The sequence below is a fragment of the Otolemur garnettii genome, unplaced genomic scaffold (assembly GCF_000181295.1).
Source record: "Otolemur garnettii isolate 467f Iridium unplaced genomic scaffold, OtoGar3 scaffold00063, whole genome shotgun sequence".
Taxonomy (NCBI): Eukaryota; Metazoa; Chordata; class Mammalia; order Primates; family Galagidae; genus Otolemur; species Otolemur garnettii.
The window spans coordinates 6,311,109-6,335,850 of NW_003852458.1; the positions used below are offsets into that span (position 1 = coordinate 6,311,109).

General features: G+C 43.9%; 2 protein-coding genes across 5 annotated transcripts in view; one reads left to right on the forward strand and one right to left on the reverse strand.

Annotated features, from left to right (window-relative positions):
• The window catches only part of EGFLAM (EGF like, fibronectin type III and laminin G domains), a 185,584-nt gene extending 177,763 nt beyond the window's left edge, over positions 1-7,821 (forward strand). For 3 of the 4 annotated variants that reach the window (XM_012807064.1, XM_012807065.1, XM_012807067.1), the window contains 3 exons: positions 1,818-1,901; positions 5,345-5,448; positions 6,234-6,945. In XM_012807064.1, the coding sequence (XP_012662518.1) occupies positions 1,818-1,901; positions 5,345-5,448; positions 6,234-6,388 (343 nt within the window). In that variant the 3' untranslated portion in view covers positions 6,389-6,945. Of the gene's footprint in view, positions 1-1,817; positions 1,902-5,344; positions 5,449-6,233 lie in introns of all 4 variants that reach the window. The other variant, XM_012807066.1, reaches the window with a different exon arrangement.
• A 9,440-nt stretch (positions 7,822-17,261) lies between these two features.
• The window catches only part of LIFR (LIF receptor alpha), a 74,629-nt gene continuing 67,148 nt past the window's right edge, over positions 17,262-24,742 (reverse strand). Inside the window, exon 20 of the mRNA XM_003792947.3 lies at positions 17,262-24,443. Within this exon, the coding sequence (XP_003792995.1) occupies positions 23,820-24,443 (624 nt within the window). The 3' untranslated portion in view covers positions 17,262-23,819. The remainder of the gene's footprint in view (positions 24,444-24,742) is intronic.

Sequence of the window (24,742 nt, forward strand, 5' to 3'; positions counted from 1 at the left end):
TCACTAGAAAACAGTGGATTTTTCAGGGTCAGAGTGGCAGCTTTGTCCCAGAGTTTGTCAAGTCACCCCAGAGTCCTATTCTCGGTTAAATGTCAGTGGGTTGTGGGATTTCTTTGGGCCTCCATTATTAAGCCAGTGACCCCTGGTGCTTTCTCCAGGGAAAGCCAAGTACTTTCTATTCTTGCTCTTTTCTCAGAATCAGTGTATGGGAGAGCGCCTGGTAATAAATGTGGGTTTTCTCTCAATATGCCTATGTCTTGGGCAATGAGGTACAGGAGAGTCACCTCCTCTTACAAGATGAGGGGAGCATTATCCCAGGTGGAACATGTTTCTTCTCAAAAGCACGATTACGTAGGCTTCATTGTATTATGCAGGGAAGGTCTAGGCAGTTGGCCCAATGCCCAGGTTAGAGTAGTTCACTCACTAAATATTTGTTGAATTAAATTAAAGTAGAATAATTGAATGAACACTGGATTAAGAGGGATATTTCTCCCTGGTAAACAACATGTTCATGTTTTCACTGTTCCCTTAGGTATCAGGGAACTAAGAACTGAAATAAAAAATAGCAAGCTCTTAGGTGGACCTGACACTGGGTTGGCGGGGGGTGATGGGAGTTGAGGGCAGATAATACCCCAAGTTCAAGTTCTGCACATTAGCTTTGCGATGTTAGGCAAATTCCCTTAATCCCTCTGGGGCTCAGACTACTTTGCAGTGTTCCGTTGGGGTGTGTGTGTGTGTGTGTGTGTGTGTGTTTTAAATGGAAACACATGTATTAATTTCCTAGAGCTCTGGTAACAAATTATTAATACCTCAAATCGAATGGCTGAAACAACAGAAATTCACTCTCTCACAGTTCTGAAGGCTAGAAGTCCAAAATGCTGTGTGTCACGGAGTTGGTCCCGGGGGGTGGGGGGGGGGGGGGGGGGGCAGGAGGGTCTGAGGGAGAATCTGCTTCATGCCTCCCTCCCCCTCCCAGGTTCTGGTGGGTGCGGGAAGTCCTGGGTGTGCTTGGGCTTGTAACTGCATCTCTCCAGTCTCTGCCTTCTCCTTCACATGTCTCTCTGTCTGCCCAAATCTCTTCTTATATGGACCCCAGTCATATTGGATTCATGGCTGCCCTGATCCAGTAAGACCTCATGTTAACTCATTATATCCACAAAGACTGTTTTCAAGTAAGATCACGTTCTGATATTCTGCATACACATACATTTTGGAGGAACGCCATCCAACCCAGGATGACTTGTTACCGAGGATAGAGCCCTCCTTGTTTCGGTTGTTGTAGTACTGATGCTTCTGTATGTGGGGGCAAAAAAAAGCAACTTTGATGACATTATTCTAAAGTGAAATGAGCCAGTCACAAAAAATCAAAAATACTGTATGATTTCAATTATATGAGGTATCTTGAATAGTCAATCTGTGGAGACAGAAAGTAGAAGGGTGGTTAGAAGTAGAATCGTGGTTGTCAGGGGCTGGAGGGGGGAGGAATGGGTACAAGTTTCTCTTTTGCAAGAAGAAAAGAGTTCTGCAGATATTGAATGTATGTACCTAACACTCCTGACCCGTATGCCTACAAATGGCTGAGAGGGCAATGGTTATGTTAGGTATATTTTACCAGTTACATTTTTTTTTAATTTTTAATCAATCACAGGCTTAGAAACCAACCAACCATCTTTGATAACACTGTTTTGTTTTCTGTTAAGGAAACTGCATTCTGAGTTCCAAAGAACTTGGGCAACGAGGCTCATTTGTGAATGGTGCCTGCCTGTGCTCGAGGGTCTCATTCTGTTCTCTGTCTTGTTCTTCTCCAACGCCTTTAGCTATAACCTGGGCAGTGGCGTGGCATCCATCATGGTGAACGGCTCCTTCAACGATGGTCGGTGGCACAGAGTTAAGGCTGTTAGGTGAGTCCCAACCACAATTGTGCGCCAGAGCCAGTGCGAAGCAGTGATGGGATGTGGTGTCTGGTTTTCTTTTCTTTTTCTTTCTTTCTTTCTTTTTTTTTTTTTTTTTTTTAGAGACAGAGTCTCACTTTATCACCCTCGGTAGAGTGCTGTGGCATCACAGCTCACAGCCACCTCCAACTCCTGGGCTTAGGGAATCCTCTTGCCTCAGCCTCCCTAGTAGCTGGGACTACAGGCACCTGCCACAACACTCAGCTATTTTTTGTTGTTGCAGTTTGACCAGAGCCGGGTTTCGAACCTGCCACCCTGGGTATATGGGGCTGGCGCCCTACTCACTGAGCCACAGTGCCACCCAGTGCTCACTTTTCTTATAGTCCTATTGTCCTGCTCCTCGGCCTGTCTGGCATCCTTGCGCTCCTGACCCAGGACATTCAGGGCATTTCACTATCAACACCCACCTTACTCTCCACTAAGACAGATTAAGTCCCCAAGTCTTCACTGAACAGTAACCCTCTAGAGAAAAAAAAAACATCTGGTGACTAAACTGGAAGAGAGCCTTGATATCTAGTAAGATGAAATTTCAGGGTATGTGGACTTTGAAGAATGCTTCCAATCTTATTATACAGGCAATTGCCACTTAAAAAAAACATTATGTGAACTGAAGAAGCTGTATTTGGTTTGTAGAGTCTCAATTATTTATTTCCACAACACACTGAATCAATACACTGACTTCTGATTAACTTTGGGTGAATGGTTCCATTGCTCCTCTTTTTAGATTTACTACGTCTATCCATATTACTAGCAATATACTTTGAGAGACCAAATCATAGGCCTAAACTTAGAGATGTCAATACCACGTTAGATGATGGTCCCAGAAGATAAGTTGAACAGCAGAAGCTCTGCTCGAGTTTCCCCAAGAGTTTACCATAATCCTTTCTAGGGAAGTCAGTGGGTGGAGTCAGGAGAGAGGCCTGGGAAGCATGGGGCTCACCATGATCAGTTTCCTGCCCAGCTCACCATAGGCTGTCAAGGGAAGCACTTCTCTGGGCACCCTTCTCCTGTCCACTGTGCCTGCCTTTGAAGGCCTTTGAGGACACAGAGGCAGATCTGTGCCCGTCAGAGGCCCAGATGGACTAGACCCCCCTTTAAACAGATAATGATTTTGACAAAGCCCAACTCTCTTTTTGAAAAAGATATGTTCTTCCATAATGAACATTTACATGTTTGAATTTTAAATATGTTCTATAACATAAGTCAAAATGCACAGAATCCAGCCTAGCTCTAGTCCAGGAACTGGATAGGTGGGAGTATTCAGCAGATACTGTGAGTTATGAGAAGACAGAAGGGATGCTGAAAGGGATGGTACAACGGATCTCAGTGGGAACTTACTCAAGGCATGGAGTCAACTGTGACAAGAAGGATTGGGTGGATATTTATCCCTTGTAGCAGGCTCCGAGACGGGGATCAGTGAAGAGGACATGCCGAAGCAGAGCCTTGCTTTGTGCTCTGTCTTGCTCTGGGTAACCCTGGCCTTGCAGGCGTTAATCCCAGACATCTCCAGGTACCAGGCCCTTCACGTACTTTAGCTCAGTGTGCATATTCACAGAACTGAGGTTTCTTTTTCTTTCTTTCTTTTATTTTTTTAAGAGACATTTTATTGCCCTTGGTAGAGTGCTGTGGCATCATAGCTCACAGCAACCTCCAACTCCTATGCTTAGGCAATTCTCTTGCTTTAGCCTCCCAAGTAGCTGGGATTACAGGAGCCCACCACAATGCCCGGCTATTTTTTGTTGCAGTTTGGCCAAGGCCGGGTTTGAACCCACCACCCTCGGTATATGGGGCCGGTGCCCTACCCACTGAGCTACAGGTGCCACCCTAATTATCTTAATTTTATGGATAAACATGATGGTATGCCTATGATTATGGTCTGTGCTCCCCATGTCTCATCTCCATGATAGTCTTAGAATAGTGGTTCTCAACCTTCCTAAAGCCGTGATGTATTTTCATTGTTACCAAGGGATCGTGACCCATAAGTTGAGAACCGCTGTCTTAGAAGATGGGCATAATTATTCCCATTTCAGATGAGCACGCTGAAGTTCCATGGATTCACTCATTTACTATTATGAGCCTTATATTATTCCAGACATAGGAAATACATCATTAAATAAAACTGAGATCCTCACCTGATGGTCTTGCATTCTAACTGGGCAATAGACAATAAGCAATAAATATGATAAAGTACTTCATCTATTATGTTACAAGGTAATATTACATATTTTTTAAGTCTATGATGCCATTGGTTACAAGGCATATTTTCACTTCAGAAATATAAAAAATGAAAAATTCTTAGAATTTATGAAGTGTAGTAAGTTAAAAAAAATGGAATATTTTAGAGTAATTTTCAAAAAAAGAAAAAGCAGGGTGAGGCAAAGCTGTTGGGGGCATTACCTGTCACTCGGGTATGAAATCCTACGAAATCACTTCCAAAATGGAGTCTGTGGTCTCGAGCTGGGGACAGAACAGGAGAAAGTTCACTGGGGCTCAGCAGGCCTGGACTCAGACCCCCCCCCCCCTATAAAAGCAAATGTATTTACCTGAAGAAGGTTCGTGGGGCTGGACTGGTTTGCAAACCAGCTTAGAAAACTGCAAAGCCCTTGCCCCAGATGAACATTTCCTCTGTCAGAATCACTTTGGGGCTCTGCGGTCCCTTAGAGACTTCTAAGCCACCCTTCTTCCTCTATTAGAATAAACTTCTACAAACAAAACTGTTTCATTGGCTTCTCCATGTGGTTAGAAGAATATCTGAGCCTCTCACAGCTCCCCACACACCCTGCCTGAAAGTGCCTCCCTGGCTCCCTTTCACACCCAGAGTAAATCCTAACCTCCTTACAAGTTCTCACCGTCCACCCCTGAGCTTCTGTAACCCTCCTTGGTCACTCATCTACCCTTACGAGCCCTGTAGACGCAGCTGTGGCAAGGACTCGCTGGGCATTTCTAAGCTTCCTCCCTTTGCCATTGCTGCTGCCTCTGCTTCAGCTTCCCTTCTCCTTCACCCACCTTGCTCGCCCTTCAAAAACCATCCCGGGAAGAATTTCTCCTGAGAAGCTGTCCCTGCCCCTCTCTGCAGTAACCGCCCCCTCCCTGGTCCAGCTCCAGTGCTCCTTCTGGGTGACCCTCCAGCAGCTGGGCCTTCTCCCGTGGAATGATGGCTGTGTTGTCATTCCCAGCTTGGTGTTTTGACTTCCTTAATAGACCGTAAACTCCGGGCCAGGAACCTGGGGAACTGTTTTTGGTTTGGCTTCTAGTTTTTGCAGTCCCATCATTTAGCACAGTATCCAGCACACGGTGGGTGGTTTAATACATTTTTATTGAGATGGATGCATACGTAAATGTGCTCCAAAAATGGTGGAGCTTTTTCTTGTCATGGGGGGTGTTGTTTTCAGGGATGGCCAATCAGGAAAGATAACTGTGGATGACTACGGGGCGAGAACTGGCAAATCACCAGGCATGATGAGGCAGCTGAACCTCAGTGGAGCTCTGTATGTGGGTAAGTGACCTCGACCAGATCTGAGTCAGGCCAGTGCCTGCCTTGGTAGTCCTCTGTGTGCACTTCACTGGGCCAAATACCTGGAAATTGGAACGCTCTCCAGATATCCCATCGTCCCATTTTCTGAACTTCTGACTCATAGCCGAGGGGACAGGAAAGGACTCATTCAGCTCTTTTGTGCGATGGGCCAATCCACCAGGAAAACCCTGATTTGCTTGTTTGTAGAACAGGAACCTGCTAAATATAGCTCCATGAATACTCTCTGAGGAAGGAGCATCTGCCTTTCTGGACCCTCTCAGAATGGAATGAATAGTATTTCTGTAAATGGCTTATAATCTATTAACACAGACGCGTGAAAGTGAAAAGCTGGCGCTCTCCATATAGTATTTTCTAGAAGTGAATTTAATTGAAAGCATTCAACATCAGTGTATGGCTTCTGGTTTGAGACGACACCAGCTCTAATGACACACTGCATTTTGTTGTCATGCTATAACCTTTCAAAATTTACTAGATAGTATTTGGTCTCAAGGTGGTCAGCTGGGTCAGAAATCACATGTGAGGTATATATTTATAGGCTTCAGTTGTGTACCACATTGGTCCAAGTCAGCTTGTTCCTTCAAGGATTTTATCTATAATGATAAAATAGATAGAGGTGCTGAACAGTTCAGGGGACCATAGTCCCTAGTTAGCCTGTCCATCAAGAGACCCTTTGCTCAGTAGACACTCAGGTGCTCCGCAGAAGAGCCCAGCTCCCCATGCTAACACCCGGTCTTGCTTCCCGGCAGGTGGAATGAAGGAAATTGCCCTGCACACTAACAGGCAGTACATGCGAGGCCTTGTGGGCTGCATCTCTCACTTCACCCTGTCCACTGATTACCACATTTCCCTCGTGGAAGATGCTGTGGATGGGAAAAACATCAACACTTGTGGAGCCAAGTAACACCAGCTGGCCTTGCCCAAGGGACAGAGCTTTCTATCCTGAGAACCCCGGGGGCCCCAGGCCCACCTGATGCCGTACACAGAGGCCCAGGAACCAGGTGTGTTTCCTCTCATCAAGAAGAAAGTGCACCCTGCTGAGAAGCTGAGAACCTGGGTGGCCTTTCCTGCTGACACTCCATGGGCCTAACCCAGCAGAATACTCTGTGTAGGAAGCATCAGACTTTGTCCATTGAATGAGTAGTGGCTGCCAGAGGTCACACATCAATGTGAATTCCAGAGCCTGTCTACTCTAGCTGGAGGATCTCGATGATTGTGTTGTGATTCATAGTGCTTTAAAAAAGGGGGGGGCGGGTAGAAAAAGAAACCCACAAGGCAGTATTAAAATACTCCTCTCCTTCTCTGACTCATGACACTTTTACTGACATTAGAACGACTGTGTGACCATGAACTTCAAATTTCCCACCTTGGCCCAGGGATTGTTTGGCTTGACCCCTCCTACTCCTCACTGGCTGGCTCCATGTGCTCTGAATATTCAGTGAAAATAAAGATGGAGGGAGACTAAACATAGACTCATAATCATAATGTGGCCCCCTCCCCAAGGGTTACCTTGAATGTGAAATCTTACTTTTTATATTGCAAATTTAAGAAAATGACCCCCACAATTTTATGCCTATACTTTTGTATGTCTATATTTTTATAGCTGCACTGTACTTCTGGAAGTTCAGGTAGATGACCCTGAATTCTTGCACACTTTTGAAAATTTTTTTAAAAGGAGACTTGTTTGGGCCCTCTGTGGTATGAGTGGAGTGGGATTGGTAACTAGAGTGGACAACATGGGGAGCAGACCATTCTCTTTCAGTAAATGTTGATGGTTCAAGGGGTTGAATATGAAGCCTTCCAAAATAAGCAGATTAAAAGGAACATGTGTGACGGAGGTAGGTCATTGTCATTCTTGTTTTTAGAGGGGGGCAATATTTGCAGTAAATGTGAATATAGGGATGAAGAAGACTAGAACTCATCCATTCATCCCTTCATTCATGAAGTGTTACTGATTCTGCAGAGGCCATGTCCATACGAGTACACACTAATACACTCAATGTTTCTTAGGCTGTGCAGGGGGTGGAGGGACATGTCCTCAGCATGTCTGAGCTGGGCAAGAACCAGAGAAACAGGACTCTTTCCTTCTGTACCATCAGATGTGCCCTTTGCTATTCACCCCTGTGACCCCGAGGACAGCTGTCTCACTGGGAGATCCCTGAGACAGGACTTGATAAGGGAAAGGTGAGATGAATGCTCTGTCCCCCAAAGAGGAGAAAATATGATCGACCTCACACAAGAGCCTGTAATTAGTCCCCATCATGACTCAGCTCTAGTTTGTGCTGTATTCTTTCAGCAAAGACTTGAAGCTTGTGCAAAGCACAGTTGTAAGCACATTGAACATTGTTAAAGGTGAATGGGGAGGCTGACCTTGTGCCCCAATCTCCTAATTTATATCTTTGGGAACCTTTAATGACCAGGATCTTTCCTACCAGAGGAATCATGGTAACAATGGCATCAATAATCAGCTGCCTCCTCTTATGCACCTCATCTTGTAAGTGCAACCCAAAGAAAGGCCACATGGTAGGAAGTGAGTCCTACCACTTCCCAGACTCATCTCAACACCTGTTCCTGTGATGCTCCCAGCCAGAGCATCCCAAGAAATAAAGGATTTGTCTTTACAGCACATCTTGAATGGATTGCTTCCAGCCAAAACAATCATTGTGATTTTAGCAAAATATTCAGCTGAGTCAAAGCCAGAAGAGCTTCAGCTTGCAGATGAATTGTTGTCCCATGGAAGTGTTATCCAGAGAAAAATGCAGTGGCCCATGGATGAGGGCTTGGGAGACTGTAGAACAGAAGAGCATTCAGAACTGCCTGCACCTGGGTGGGAGGTCTGGGGGTGACGTGGTTGATAGAAGGGACATGGCAGGTGAAAGGCAGCAGAAGAGGGACCCAAGAAGATCTGAGGAGGCAGCAGAAGAGGGACCCAAGAAGATCTGATGACCTGGTGGGTGGGCAGGGTAGGAAACAGTCTCTCGCAGGTGGGCACATGGGTGTTCCTGCTTTCTCTATTGTCTATTGTCTCAATAATGCTGTATAACAATCAATCACAAAACCTCAGCATCCTGCAGCAGTAAGTGTTTATTGTTCAAGTGCCTTGAGTGGTCAGTTTGGCATCTCTGCTGATCTTGCCTGGGTGGTTCTTTTGGTCTGGGTTGGACTTGCTCAAATGTGTAGGGGTTGCTAATTTAAGACAGCTTGGCTGGGATGGTGAGGAGGCTGGAATCTGCTGTGTACGCCTCTCATCTTCCTCCTGGGCCCAGTGGGCTGGCCTGAGCATTGACTGCATAGGATGGAACTGCCCATGGCCCTCCAGCCACATCCTAATAGTCTGTAGATTCAAAGATGAAGAAATGGGCTGGATGTCCACATCTCAGTGGTTAGGGCACCAGCCACATGCACCACTATGACAATAACAACAAAATAGGTGGGTGTTGTGGCAGGCACCTGTAGTCCTAGCTACTGGAGTTTGAGGTTGCTGTGAGGTGTGACGCATGGCACTCTACCAAGGGCAACATTGTGAGACTCTGTCTCAAAAAAAAGAAAAAAAGAGATGAAGAAATTGTGTCTACCCCCATAATAAGAGAACTGTTAAGTCACCTGGCAATGGGAAAAAATTAGGGCCATTGATGCCATTGATTCACTGCAGCAAGTCAGATATTGTTAAAAGTGATACCACAGAGATATGGCGGCAGCAGGCCTCCACCTGAGCTATTGGGGCAGGGGACCAGGCCTGCAGTACTCTAAGGGACTGGCCAGGCCAGGCTCCTGGGAGCAGCATTTGCCCTCCCCAGCCCTGTCCTTCCACCTGTTGCCTGACACTCATTCTAGAGAGGAAGGGAGGACTGCAAGGTGGGATCCACCTGGTTTTGGGGCGGCCACTATGGGGAGAAGAACGTCTGTTGGAAAAGGCTGGCCTGGCTCTCAGCAGGAGAGAAGGTTTCAGGGAGAAGCTGGGGAGCTCAGAGGTTAATACAATCCCTGAAGGATGCAGAGAGGCATTGGTTCCTGAAAAGCCTTTGTCCCATAATCAGGATCAGAGAAAATTCCTCAGAGCTCCCCACAGGTTCTAAGCAAGGGTGACTGGGGGTGGGGCAAGAATGTTCTTGCTTTTCCTTTTAAAACCAACTTTCACAACCCTGTAGGTTTCTTCCAGGCCCAACTGCTGGGGTTTCTCTCAGAAAGGTCTGTGGAGTCTTCTTTGTCCCCAGAAACCGGGGAGTTGGCGGCGGCCTGCACAGACACCCCCACTCTGAAGGGCTGCCCTGGCCTCCCTCCCTGTGTTTGCCTTTCATTTCCTGACCCAGTCCTGTTCCAGTCCAGGGCCTTCCAACACAAACAGGCCGGCTAGTTTCCACACTGGGACTGCCCTGGTCACACAGTAACTGGCGCTTTCCTTCCGACTTTCCTCCTCTCCTTCCCTCCACCGCCCACTCCCTCTTTCCCCCTTAGAGGGAGCTGCCTCCGCCCTGAGTGGGAGGCAAGATCTCGGAAATGTGCCCGGAGCTGGAGCTTGGAGCTGGAGCTGGCAGGCCCAGCACTTTCCACTTGGAGGAAATGCTGCATTTTTCACCTTTAACCCAGAAAAATATGGTTCTCAGAAAGCTTGTTTTTAGCACTGTGAGTTCCCAAAGGAAGGATAGGGAGCAGCAGAGGCCCCAGCCCCTCCTAGAGTTCTGACAGCTACTGCCCCACCCCCACCCGAGACTGTTCTTCCTGGGAGGGAATCACCCAGGGGCAGCCTGCCCAGGCCCAGCCTGGAATTCCTGCTTCCAATGGAAAGGCAGCACCTTAGGAGATGGGCCTGGACAAAGCATCAACACTTGCCATTCCCCGCCCAGCCCTGGGAAGGCTGAGTTGCCGCCCTGGAAGATGGAGGTGGACATGCCACTCACACCCTTAGCTGAGAAGGGTGTAAGATGAGCTTATCAAAGGTGGGAAAGTTCTCCAGGACTTTCTCCCTGAAGGAGCCCAGTGGAGAGAGCTGCCAGCATGAAATCAGTATCAGAATCTAATATCAGGCATCTGTGTAGCCTCAGCCCTCTCCCACGCAGTCATTTCTCAGCTTAGACATGTGGGTCACTCAACTGCATCAGAACTGTGTATTTACGCACCGCACACGAGACAAAGAAGGGAAATAGGAGTGCCCCTGCCTCAGCCATCACGTGGCACAAAGAGCCAGTGCTGAAGATATTCAGGGTGGTGGGTCTCTGTGGAAGTGACGGGCTTCCTGAAAGTGACAGGCTGCTGGTAGGAAGTCCCAGGTTACAGGTGGCTATGTTCAGGCCAGCAAATGACTAATCCAATTCTATAGCATGAACTGGCTTCTGAGTAATTGCATCTCAGCCTCACTCTCAAAGAATGTTCATGTTGATCTTAATAACAGTCCTATGATGGCCAGAGCAGGTGGGCGTGGCCTGTTGGACCAGGGGAGACAGAAGCTCCTGGCCAGGGAGGCTTGGTGACTTGCTTGTGGTCCCACTCTGAGGACACAACCACGATGGCGCCCTCTGAGCCTTTCCTGCCCCCCTACCCTGACCTTCAGTCAGGTGCAGCTGGCTGGCCCAAGGACTCCAGTTGACTAAGTAGCATTCTGGGCCTTCCTCTGGTTAGCCGTTCTTGGCAGTAAGTCCCGTGGGTAAGGGGGATTTGGGCAGAGGCCAGGCCCCAAGTGTTTGCTTGCCAGTTCCTCATCTCAGCTCTGAGTCTGCCGCCTTCCAGAGCCCTTCTATTGCAAAGACTCTGGGTTGAGCAAATCTGACAGCAGAAACCAGAGCTACTCAGGCAAGAGTGGGATTCAGGCCCCTCTGTAGGCAATTAGGTGTGAGTCGAGTTCTTTTTCCTTCCCTACTTTGCCTTCATCTCCACAAATAACCTCCACAACTCAGGGGAGTTGCTGCAAACTATTTCTGTGGTGCATTGCTCTCCCCTGGGCCCCTGCCTCGCCCTGGCCAAGCCAGGAGCTGCAGGAGCAGGGCAGGGAGCCGGGAATGCCCTCCCCTGCCGCTCTTCTTCTTCCTGCTTGCTCTTGCTAAGGCATCTTTGTCCTAGAAAGTGTGTGGCTCCCAGGAGCGCTTGCCTTTTCCTGGAAAGATGTCAGAGGAACATTATGTCTCAGCATTTGGTGGGGGGGAGGTCTCTGCTTGCCCATTTACCCATCTTGTCTCTCTGTTTGGCTCCAGATCCAAATGGCATGCAAAGGCACAGAAACGTCCCAGAACGTGGCCTGGGGTATGCCTCCTTGGACAGCCTGGCACTAAGGGGCTGTAGCTCTGACTTGGCTAAGGGAGGACTTGGATTAGAATGTCTCTGCAAAGGAAGGCCAGGAAGGCTCAAGGAATTTGCCTTTATACTCATGTAATAACAAAAGTAAGAGGCTTCGGGCCAGGGGATTAGCTAAGGAAAGCCCTGTTAGGAAACTGGCCGAAGGAAAGCAAAGATAGGGAAATGGTTATCAGCCAGAAAGAGCTGAGGGTGGAGAGAGAGTGAGGCCAGAAAATCAGCTGCCTGGTGACCCTGGTCCTGAATGCAGACATCCCATGTTCTGCCTGATAGTGGGCTTCAAAATGCTACTGTGGGAGGGGGGCACTGCCTGATGGAGAGGAAAATAGGAAACGTGCCTATCCATCAGGTGTCCAGGCCACATTCACATAGCACCAGAAATGAAAGAAGCCTGTGTGATCGTCTGCTCCAGCCCTGCATGGGCCTGGGGAGGTAAAATGGTTTGCCCAAGATGAGGGGCTTATTTGCTGTCACGTGACTGCTTTTGCCTAGAAGCCTGCAGCCCCTGAGAGCCTCTTCAGAGGGGGTTGTTGGGATAGAGGTCAGGAGAGGGCAACAACATGCTGGGCCCTCACAAGCATCGCTGTCTTTTTCCAGCATTTGTCCACACACATTGGCTGCACTGACATTTCCTGAGGGCTTGATATTTGCAAACTAGCCCCTGGCTGATATGCCAGTGAAGATACAAGGGATAGAGAAGACCCAGTTCCTCAAGTCGAGGTGTGGCCAGGGCTGTGGTCTCCCCTGAGGCCCATGTGCCCCTAGTTTAAAGCCAGAGAAGACTCTTTCTTCAGGCAGGGCCCCCCCTCCACCCCATAAAAGTTCCCCTGATGAGGTCACGCCCAGCCAGGGCCACCTCCTCTCCAAGTCAACTGATTAGTAATCTAATTATGGAAGTGACAGCCCATCCCAGTCACTGTTCAGAGGAAGAGTCTTGGGGCCTCTTAGACCCCCCCACCACTACCCTTATCAACTGCAACTTCCACTCACCCCTACTCCCAGGTAATCCTTTTCCAGAAACCAGACTCATTTTCTTAAAATGCACCATCTGTCACGTGTCACAGCAACTGAAGAATGCATGCTGCTTCCCTAAATGGCAAGTCAGAGGCTCATAGGATCACCACGGGAGTTCTACTCTGGGAGAACAGAAAAATACCTTTACCTTCTTATTCATAGTCCCTGAAGATGTTGCTTTCCCTGGGTCTGGGGCCCTTTTGCAATGACTAAGGGACCAGGCCAGAGTCAAGTGATGGTGTAGGTGCCTGGGGTTGGGGACCTGAGTCAGGTGAGGGCCCTTTCGAGTGGCTCCTCAGCATGGGCCTTGAGCAGCCCTCCCGTTGGGGGAACTGCCAGGTACCCGGCAAAACTCTGCCTGGGGCCAGATGCCCCCGCAGTTACCTGTTTTATGACACCGAGAAGTCAGTTTGGGAGTTCTCCTTATCACGTGCCCATGGCTCCTAATATGGAATTCAAATGTTCCTCCGTTCCCACCAAATCAATGCCAAATACTTGCCTGACTTTCAAAGTTATCCATTACTGAATGAAAACTATGAACAAGACAGAAAAGTATCCAGAATACAGAATTGGTTTAATTGTCTGTACATTGGAATTTTACTGTCAAAGAATAGTGCCAAGGAAATAGTCTATAGATATGAAAAGATTTCCAAAATATGTAAAAAATTCAAGGTCCAAAATAGAAAATATCACTGTTTTAAATATATGCATACATACAGCCGAACCACTGTAAGTTGACCACCGAAGTGTCTGTAACACACTGGTCAACATTCAGAGGTGGTCGACAAAGGAAGTTGGCCTGCCATACTGATTCATACATGGAGAGCATGTCTGTTTAGTCTATGAAAATTAGGTCAACCTAAGGAGGTGGGCAATGTAGGGAGGTAGTCAACTACAGGGCTTCTACTGCATAGGAATATATGTGTATGTACGCATATATTCATATAGGAGAAATGTCTGAATAAATAAAAAGTAAAATGTTAAAAAGAACTAATGCTGCATAAGAAAAATTGTGTGATTTTCTTCTTCCCTTTTAGTTTTTCTTCAGTGAGCATTTACTGTTTTGTCCACTCAGAACATTACCCACCAATTCTTGGGAAAATGGGCTTTGACTAGACCCTCTCCCCTGCCTCACATGAGTAGACCAGTGATGGGCACAGGGCATAAGCCAGGCCAGTCCGAGTCTACCTTGAGGGCTGGTGAGGAAGGTCTCTGAAAGAGCCTAGAACCTTGGGCCCAGTTTCTTGGGGAGGTCTGGCACGAGGGAAGGAAGTTTAGTACATAGAGTGGAGTGAGAGTTACTTCGGTGTGGAGTAGGAGACTGCAGCAGTGTGGCCCGAGGAGCACACTGGGGCTTCCCTGTCCCGAGATAACTACCCCGAGATACCAGGGCCAAGACTGTCTCCTGGAGAAGCAGATCTGCAACTGGAGGAAGAGAGCGGAAGTTAAGAATGGAGCACTGGGGCATGCGAGTTGGAAGGGACACAGAGAACCTGACCCAGAGAGAATGAAAATAAGGTTCAAAGTGGAGAGGAAATGGGGCAGAGGCAAGAGAGGGCTCTGACGTCTTGTCACTTTAGAAGAGCCCATTTATCCCCATCTGCTGCTGTCAAGAGATAAGAGGATGAGGCCGAGTTTTCCCCTAGAAGAACAAGGTAAATGCATTCAACACACAAGCTGGGCATCTCCTATGAGCAAGGCACAATGGCCCAGATCTGGGGGGAGCTGCCTGAAGCCACCACACGGAACCTCCTGTCCTTGTCCAAGGACTCCTGTCTACCCACAGTTGGATACTATTCCATACAGGGATCATCCTCTGTAAAATAACATTATTTCTAATATCCAGGGAAACAACATTATACCACTTATTTTTATCTTTTAAGAGACAGTCACACTATGTCCCCCACGGTAGAGTGCCGTGGTGTCACATAACTCACAGCAACCTCCAGTTCCTTGGCTTAGGCGGTTCTCTTGCCTCAGCCTCCCGAGTAGCTGGGACCACAGGCACCTGCCACAACGCCTGGCTATTTTTGTTGCAGTTTGGCCGGGGCTGGGTTTGAACCCACCACCCTTGGTATATGGAGCTGGCACCCTACCCACTGAGCCACAGGCGCTGCCCATATACCACTTATTTTTTTAAAGGCACATTTAAAGAATATTTATCAAGCGTCTGATATGCAGCAGATATTGTGCTCAGCTCGGTGAATATAACAGTGACCAACAGACAAATCATCCCATTCCTATCACCAAATGAAGAATTGGAACTGTGTTCAGAGCTGTGGACAGCATGGGCCTGGGCAGGGACAGGACAGAGGTTCTGGCCATACTGGAAAGGCTGGCAATGCCTCAACTGGGCGTGTGGAAGAGGTTACCTACATGAAGAAAGGTAGACTCCAGCATTCACCCCTGTGGGAACCACCTCCCAGTTCACCCGGCAGGCCTGTGCCGAGGATCTGAGAGATACCGTGTGAGTAAGGCGCATCTAAACCAGTCTGACTGAAGGCATTTGTACCTTTAAGGTCTGAGGTGTGCCTGAGGTTTCTCCAAGACGGAGGCAAATCCAGCGCTGATTGTCGGGAGCACAGTGCGCCCTGCCTGGCAATCCTTCCACCAGTGCTTCAAAGGTGAGCACTAAAGCCACACATCGGAGACAGGAAACAGGGTGAGAGGCTGAAAAACTTCCCCAAGGTTGTCCTGGCAGTAAGTGGTGCAGCCAGGATGGTAGCCAGGTCTGTGCAGCCCCATGCAAGGCGATGGCTGCCAGGTCCATCTCAGAAGGTGTAAAAGTGAGCAGCCGTCAGCCAACACAGGAAAGGAAAGAAGCAACAATGGTTATTGAGGAAATTAGACTCTACGTTCATTTCTGAAGGTGGCACATTGCCTGCATTGGCTATTGGGCACTTTGGGACTAGGAAGGTCCATCTGTTCTCAACACTCTGCTTCATCAAGGCTCTCTGACCAGCAAGCGTTAGTGGGAAAGGAAATTGTGAGGGAGCGAGTGTGCAGGGGGGAGGCTCAGCTTCGCAGCAGAGATAGGGCTGGCTGGAGCAGGAGGGGGAAAAGATTCCTTCTCATTTTCCAAATGTTTAGAGATAGATCATTATTAGAGGCTGACACAATGGAGAGGCATTCATCTTAACATTATTTCTACTTAAGAGGATTTTTTTTTTAAAGACAGTCTTATTGTGTCGCCCTCGGTAGAGTGCCATGGCGTCACACAGCTCACAGCAACCTCAAACCCCTAGGCTTAAGCAATTCCAATCTTGCCTCAGCCTCCCACTAGCGGGAACTACAGGCATCCCCACAACGCCTGGCTATTTTTTGGTGCAGGTGCCATAGGTGGTTAGCTGGCCCGAGCAGGGTTCGAACCTGCCAGCCTTGGTGTATGTGGCTGGTGCCGGAACCCCTGTGCTATAGGCACCGAGCCTCTACTTAATAGTTTTTATCAAGATCATTCTCAAATACTTTTCTTGTCTCTTTAATCTGAGACTAATCTCCAAGGATAAAATCATCTCTGATTTAATCCCAAACCAGATCAAGACATCTCTCTTTACTTCAACTTCCCTGGGTCTCTCAGACGGAATATTTTCCATTCAGTTTTATTGTCAGTCACTCCAGGCGAAGAGTATGGATCAAATTAGCAGAGAAACTTGAGTTTGTAAGCTAACCTTTTAGTGTGATGTTTAATTGTAGTCATTTAAAAAAAATATTCATATGTCTCTTTTTCTTTCCCCTAAAAATGACATCATTTTCTTTTTGACCTTTTCAAAGTTCCTTGGATTGATGGCGCTTTACCTTTTGGCTAAGAATTCACCATCTGGGAAACCAGTCATTGCATTGAGAACTCCCCAAAGGACAAACCATATGCCTGGACTTTTCTAACACTTAAATACTAACATGTGTTTCACGATTAATTTAAAATTGGTCTGTAGTTTTTTCAGGTTAAATCCAGGCCCATTCTGTTTCAGCTATTAATTTGGGTAAGTCTAGGCTACATACGACTAAAGACTTCCCTTCTCCCTTTATGAACTTCTATTTAAGATAACTTTATACTTTAAAATTACTGGGGTTTTGCCAAATTGATGACTGTATTTCCAAATTCAGTTAAGCTGAAGTATGTATGTATATTTATTTCCAGACTCTCCATAAATGTTTACACTATCTTCAGAGGAAATAAGTTAAAAACCCACACATTAAGGAGTATTTCTCACTTACGAATGCTGGATTCCCACAATTCATTTTATGCTAGCTTTTCTGATAAATAAAATACTGATTTAATGGAATAGAAGGATGGCTCTTATACTCATAGCATAGCAATATAGTCAAATATTAAAAATATAACTATAGCACTATATAATTTCTTCACATTCATTGTAATTCTTATGGGCTAGAATAAAAATACTAACAACAAAACAGAAGTCACTTATCCTAAATGCTTAAAACAGAAGGAAAAACAGTAATACCCAGATTTATTGGTATAAGATGTAAGAAAATATATTTATTTTTTCCATGACAATACTATGATAAAATTGTTAAATACATGCACATTTTAAAAACAGACATAAGTAACATCTTTAGAGTTAACAGCCAAGCATACTAGTTTTATATTTATGGTGTCTTAGTAATTATTCTATGTTCTTGCTATAACTGTGTTTTCCAAAAGACATGGAAACTAAATTCTGAATTTATACAATGATGTAAAATGTCCAAATTACCCATTCTAACAGCAACATAATATCCAAATTTTCGTAAGGCAGGAAATATTTCAGTTGCCATCTCTGTAAGTGGGGTTGTTTTATTCCAATTAAACCCCTAATTCTGTGAATCAGACTGAATCACATAAATATACTTCAATTTATAGTTTACTTCCTATACATGGGTCATTATGAAACTTTTGAGATACACAAAAATCAAGAAACGAAAATAATCTGAGCAAGGTGGAAGCTTGCATGGGTCAATCCTACAGATGCTGTTGACTTTGTTTCTTGGAAGTGATAATGGCCCATAATATGGTCTGCTCAAAAGTTTCACAGTGACCCACATTTTTGGAAATTTAAGTGTTTCCTTAAATTATTAAACATGATTTTCAGAACTACACATCATAATTGATCATTCACATTAAAAAGAAAAAGAAGAAATGTCTGTAGTGGTAACATTTCGAGGAAGAAAAAGGGGAAGTTTTAGATTGGCAGTTTCTCCCTATCTTCTTTCAGCTACGTCTACAAGCACGTGACCAAACAAAAATTAGTAAACAGTTACTAGTATTTGTAAAAAACTGAAAATATTCAACATAGAACACAACCTTTAAAAACAAACACTCATTCTACAAACAACCTTATGAAAGACAAAAACTTGCATCTGTTCACAGTATGTGTATTTTGTAAACAGTAATTCGCTATAATGTAATTTTGAAAGTAAAAAATGGTAATTTCCTAGTGTTATAAGGACTTTGATTTATAGCCAGCAAGTGAAAGACAAGAAAAAAGAAAATTCCTGCTAGGAAAGTTGAGTATTGAAAAATCATTTATTTTACCTTTGAATATACCTTAAGGATAGTACTATCTCAAATCTAGGATTTCTATTTCTCTGTGCAGGCCAATCTTTTTCAAGCAATTCTGAACTGAAATGTATTGAACAAAAAGGCATGCTCCTTTATGAGAAAATATTAGGATAGAACGAATCCCAGGGTATCCATAATGTAACACCTACACCTTCACAACAACGGTTTCTTTTTTGCATGCTGTATTCCACTATTCACAACACTATTCACATTTTTTCTAAACATTAATGTTGGAAGGAAAAAATTAAATAGAAGGAGCCACTAGCTTATGTGATATTAGAAATAATGAGGAAAGTATTTGGAATCAAACTGGGAAAAGATGGAAAACTAATTTTTATGAAAACCATTATTCAGTGTTCTTCTCTATCATCGATTGCAAAAATACTTACACTAATGTTAAACCTAACAGTTTACAACTTTTCCATGTTTTAATAAAAACTGTATTACCACCTAGAAATATTTTGATACTTTATATTACACCACTGGAATGCTTAGGAAAACAGTAAAGTTCAGAAGTTAAAAGGTACTCATTTAACATGGAATACTTCTAAAGGGAAATATAATTTAAATGTATAAGGAAATCCAATAACTTAAGTGACCCATTCAATCAGGTGTGCATAGTATTTTCGGTTTAAATGCAACACATAAGGTCTACATTGTTAGCTTTTTTAAAAAGTTCTGACTGGTTACTGTAAAGGCAATCTTAGAAGACACGTAAGTGTAATAAAAATCAATTTCCTTATCAATTAGAACTTTTTCTCCCCACTCACATCTCTTTGTTTTTACAGTATTCAGTTCCAGCAACCAAAAAATAATATGTTATTAATGATTTGTTTTTGGCTAATATTCAATCAGTTATGGTTTAACTTCTATAAGAGCTTTTGAATTTATTGTTTCTGTGGCTCTTTAGCTAGGCACTTACACATACAAACATTCAGAGGGTTTCTTAATTTTTACAAAAATGCTGCAGAGTTAAGAATTCATTTTGTATAGGTAAATTCTGTTTATAATTTGGATGGATTTTATAATCCAAAATTTTAACATTCCTAATACAGGGAGAAATAAGTGCTACTCATTATTAAAAACAATAGAATCCTATCATAACCCAAAATCATAAAGATTTTTAGATATAGTCTAGAAAAAAAATCAGACCCCCGGAACCTTTATCATATAAAATAAAGCCTGACATATCAATTAATTAAATGTTATTCTTTGTCTTCTATGTTGGAATTAAAAATGGTTTATCTGTATTTTAATTAGCATGTATATAACCATGTAATAAGACAAAAGCACTAATTGAATGGGAATAAAAACCTCACAAAATAAGAGGTTTAAGTATTATACTAATAGTCCTGGTACATAACCTATAAAAAAAAAATTAGCCAAATTCAAACTGAGTCATTTCCAATGATATTCTAAGGCTATGTCTAATAGATAAATGTCCTGTAAGTTTGTCTACAAATCATTTTCTTCTATGAAAAATTCTCTTCTAGATATAGAAGAGGGGCATGACAGCAATGAAACTTTGATTCAGCAGGAAATAAAGGTTTAAAATAAATTTAATGCTTTGATGCACTAGTTCATCAAATGGTCACATTAATCAATTATCCTCACACATCAATGCACTGTTTATTTGCCAAAACATACACTGGTGGTACAGACATGTCCCTAGTTTTGTACTTATCAAATAAAAAAAAACTATCATCATTTAAAATCATGAAGAAATAAGCTGAGCAGGACTCTTTAACACAAATTGTAGAGCCATCTCTATAGTAGATTTGAATCTATGAGTTTCAGAGCCGATCTAGACTTGATATAAACCACCCTTCAGGAGAATTCCACTGCATCTATAATACTCTGGGATGGGACTCAGACAATAAGAATTAGTCAGTACACTTTCTTCATGTGCCTGAGTCTTTTTAACCTAATGATCGTAAATTTTGCTGTGAAAGGCTCAATTTTAAACTTTCAATATAAGGAAAAGAGGCATTTTGTAAAAGCTGTACAAATCTTAACATAGTTTAAAATAGAAAAAAGCAAAAATAACCTTAGAGCAAACCAACCAAAAATTCTATAAGATTATGTGTCCGTGAGCAGTCAAAACTTTGAGATAACATTTTTTTGAATATTGACATGTTAAGGAGCACCTAAATTTCAAAACACCACAGAACTGATTTCAAATTCCCTTTGTAAAAAAAAACACTTGCTAGTCTCCTTCACTAAACGACATTTAATTACCCAAATGCAAAAAGGACTTGTAATGATCTTTAAACATGGACAGTATGAAGACAATTAAGAAATTACAGGACTAATTTTCAACTATAATACAATATGCATGAAGTTTTAAGAATGTGACTTTTTACCAAACTTCTGAGAGTACAATAGTACTAGATGTTCTAAATGCCAATCCTTCACTTCATGAGCAGAGAAGTGTAATGCTGGTTTGGAAAAGGAGGCTGACACTTCCTCTTTTAAACTTCTCAGTGAGTGGCTGCTTCTGTGTCTAAGCTGTAGGGACAAAGCACCTCAACCACACAAGCACACAACTCAACTATCCAGATACTCAGGGCCACAGTTTCACATCCGGGCCTGTACAGGTTCAACAAATTGGAGACTTAAGAGTGCATATGTGTGTTAATCCATGCAATATAGAATTCACAAGGTTCACCTAATGTCAAAAGCCTAAGCTTTTAAGAGTATTTTTATTATTACTTAAAATAGCCACTCACAAAAGAAATGACCTCTATAACGATCTGATCCCCATTCCTCACAAGGGAAGCTTGATTTAAAACAGGCTTATAAACGAAATGACTTATAAGAGAGGTAAAAATGTGTCTTAAATGAAGTACTATTCAAACAGATTCCCTTTCTAACTGGTCCTTAATTATCCCCCTACAGGAGATGTAGCTAATCTGATTGGACAGGGTGCAACCATGATTAAAAGGCCTTCTACAGAGGCAAGATCTCTGCACTGACAAACAGGGCATGTCTGCCAGCCTCTCAAACTGGATACAAGACCAAGGCTGTTCTCCCCCTCCCCCTCCCTGTGTTAAGGCTTCCCCCAGATGTACAAGGAGGATGGGGCTGGGAGGTAACCACCACCCATCTGCACATGCGTCTGGCTATCTTCAATGAAATGGAGAAAGGCAAGGAAACCTGCTTTGGCCTCAGACTTGAAACGTGTTCATCTAAAATACAGCGAGGTATAAGGAGCATGCCAGACTAACAGAGCGTTACTCTGTCTCTTGTTAACCTAGTGCAGGGGATGGGTGACTAGCACTCTGAACTTCTTCATAAAGGACAAGCAGTGAATTCTTGGACAGAATGAAAGGACTTAAGAGCCCCAGTGATGTTCACCATTAGCCAAACAAATGAGTCATTCCTCCCATGGGTTAGGAAGGCACTGGGTCCACATGGTCACAGTTAAAATGCACATATATTGATGACAGAGATCACTCTCTCCTGTCCTTTTCCTGTTATTTCAGGTTAGCATCATTGAGATCAATAAACTTTTACCACAGCCAATGTTTATCCTTGTCCTAAAGAGATGAACACAGGAACAGAGGAAGAGGCATGAGTTGGCGCAAGTGGACGACAGTAAGGCCAAGCTTTGGAAGGAAGAGGCGGCTGTGCCAGGCCTGAGTGCCCGGACTGGAAGCTCAGGAAAGGAGCCAGAAAGGCCGGAAAGGAAGACGAGAGAAAACTGTGTAGCGATGGCTCCATTTTGACCTATTTTTCATTACTGAAAACCTCTATGAACTATTATACAGTTTTAATATACTATGTACATAATTAATTGTATGTCATTCCACATATCCATAATATGAAGCTTAGAAATTTAGTTGAATCCTAGTAGTTAAAAAATCAGGATTCATTCACAGAGTACCTAAATAGATTTTGTTCCTTGTTCTGTGGCTTTTTTCCACAGCGTGGTTTTTAAAAAGATACAGTATGAACTTGAAAAAAATAATTGATCTGCTCTTTTCAAATACATTACAGAACTTCAGATGACCAAAAAAAAAAAAAAAGCATATCTTATTCAGGTATTTTAAATTTTCAGGTACATTTGCCTTAACAATCTAAAGATAAAATATATAGACAACTGAGGGCAGGGGAAATACAAGATGTCTTCTCAGTTTTTTATTCTGCTTTCCTCAAAACCATCATCACTCTAGACGTCACTTATGAGAAACTCGGGTGGGCAGATGATGCCGTATTGAACGCTCAACCCTGCACAGCCCACCAAGCAACTGCGGTACCTGCCATACAAGTATGTCCATGGACTCCCACCCATTTATGACATTTACTCAGAGGCAGCCCTTGGCTAACTGTTTCTGGAAGCAGCATTCTCTCCTCAGCTTTATATTTTAAAACGCGAGGACTGAATCAGGTTAAGTCTGGAATGATGATCGTTCAAGAGAAAGGGAGAGGTAAGATTCAGGAATAGAAGCAACACTGGCAAGGAGGTGTCAAAAGATGATCTCTGTGTCGGTGACCAGGCTCAATGGCACGGTCTTCTCAGGAAGAATGAAGGCCAATCAGAACTAGATGGATAGCTAATGCCGTGACATATTGCTTAGTAGTCATGTCCCATGGTCAACCACTGGAATTATATGTTTATGAATAATATTGAATTTGCTCATATAAAGCTGACATTGTATCACAAAATGGTTTTTTTTTTTTTTTTAAAAAAAACTTGGGTCTATGGTCTTAGAGATTTAAATTTTAAATATTAGGGCAACTATTGCAGTAACAGAAGCTAGCAAAAAAGGGAACATATAATGAAAAGGCTTGCAAAACCCACCAAAACAAGAAAACATGATTCTGATTTGAGAGGGTCAGTGTCACACGTGTTCTCCAAGTTTGCACCCCTGAGACAACTGTTTGATTATCATTATACAGTAGGCACAGAAATCAGCATACTTTATCAGACAAAACACTAAATAGCTGTCACTACATTAAAAATTATATTAATTTTTGTAAATGCTGTGGATAGAGGAGAATAATCTTCAAAGTTTTAAAATCTGTGCTTGGAAAAGTCAGGCAAATAAACATCATCTGTTACTTTGGAGTTTTTCTCCCTTGCCTGCAAATCCGCTTTCAATTCCGTAAAGTATACATCTGAGAAAACCATTAACAACAGAACAGAAAATAGAGTGGCAGGGTTTGTTTTGCATGTATATAACTAGTCAGTATTAGCCATGAAGTGTTTCCTGAAGGTAGAGCATGTGAGAATTCTTTGGCTCGATCACAAAGAGCTCCAAATCTTGGGTTCTGAATTCTGAGTCACTAGACTTTGGCCTTTAAGACCACATTAAAAGCACATTAACACTTTGGTGTAACTTGCACGTGGTGAAGTTCACCTCACTAACAACAGTACTTCACAGAATTACTCCAAGAGTGCCCTGTGCTGACATCGCAACACTGGCAATAAGAGCTTATTGAGATGGCAGGTTGGAGTGACAAAGTGACACCGTTAATCATTCGGTTTGTTCTGAAAAAAGTTTGTAAAAGACCACCCTCCTCCATTCGATTTTGGAGAGTCTTCATCTTTAGGAGGAATCAAAAATTGTCGGGAATTAATGGAGCAAGGACTTCCAAACGAGACAATTTCACTGTTGCTGTCCATGGATCTGGGGGAGTCTGGCGATACCAAGTTCCAAGTATTTACATTTGCCTGAGGTCTGTAACCCGCAGTTTTATCTAAGTCATCTTCGGCAGCGAGGTCTTCTACAGCAGCACTGATGGGGAGATGCATTTGTGGCTTGTAGCCTGCCCCCCCTCCAGGGTCCCTCTCCAGCTCGTCTTCTGGTTTTGTCTGAGGCTGGTACATGGACTGAACGTCAATGTAGACCACCTGTGAAGCCCCTCCAGCGTCTTCTCCTGCTGGGTTCGGTATTTCTTCCTCAATAATTGGTGGACAATAGGACACAACCACATGGTTTTCAGGCTCTGCATCGGAGCTCTCCTCAGGACACTCAGCAACTGGGGAAATTATTTCTGTGTCTTCTATTTTGCAAAGTGTTGACCGAGTTTCCAGAACCTCAACATTATTTGGGGTACAAGGATTCATTTCCAATGTTTTAAGACCACTGCTTCCCTAAAAATAAATTTAAAAACAGTGATTGAGCAAAGTAGTGAGTGTTATTACACTATTCCCCACACAAAAGGGGCATTATCTTATTGTCCTCCATTTGCCTGTAAAGATGTGTCCCTGCACTTCTGTAGTCTATATAGAGAAGAGCCACCTGCTTCCTCCATATTAATATTTTCTTTGCTATTAACAGTAGTGGGGGAGAAGAACATCGCATAAACTAGCAGTCTCCAACCTTTCTGGCACCAGGGACACTTCATGGAAAACAATTTCTCCACAGATGTGGAGAGAGGGGAATGTGGACA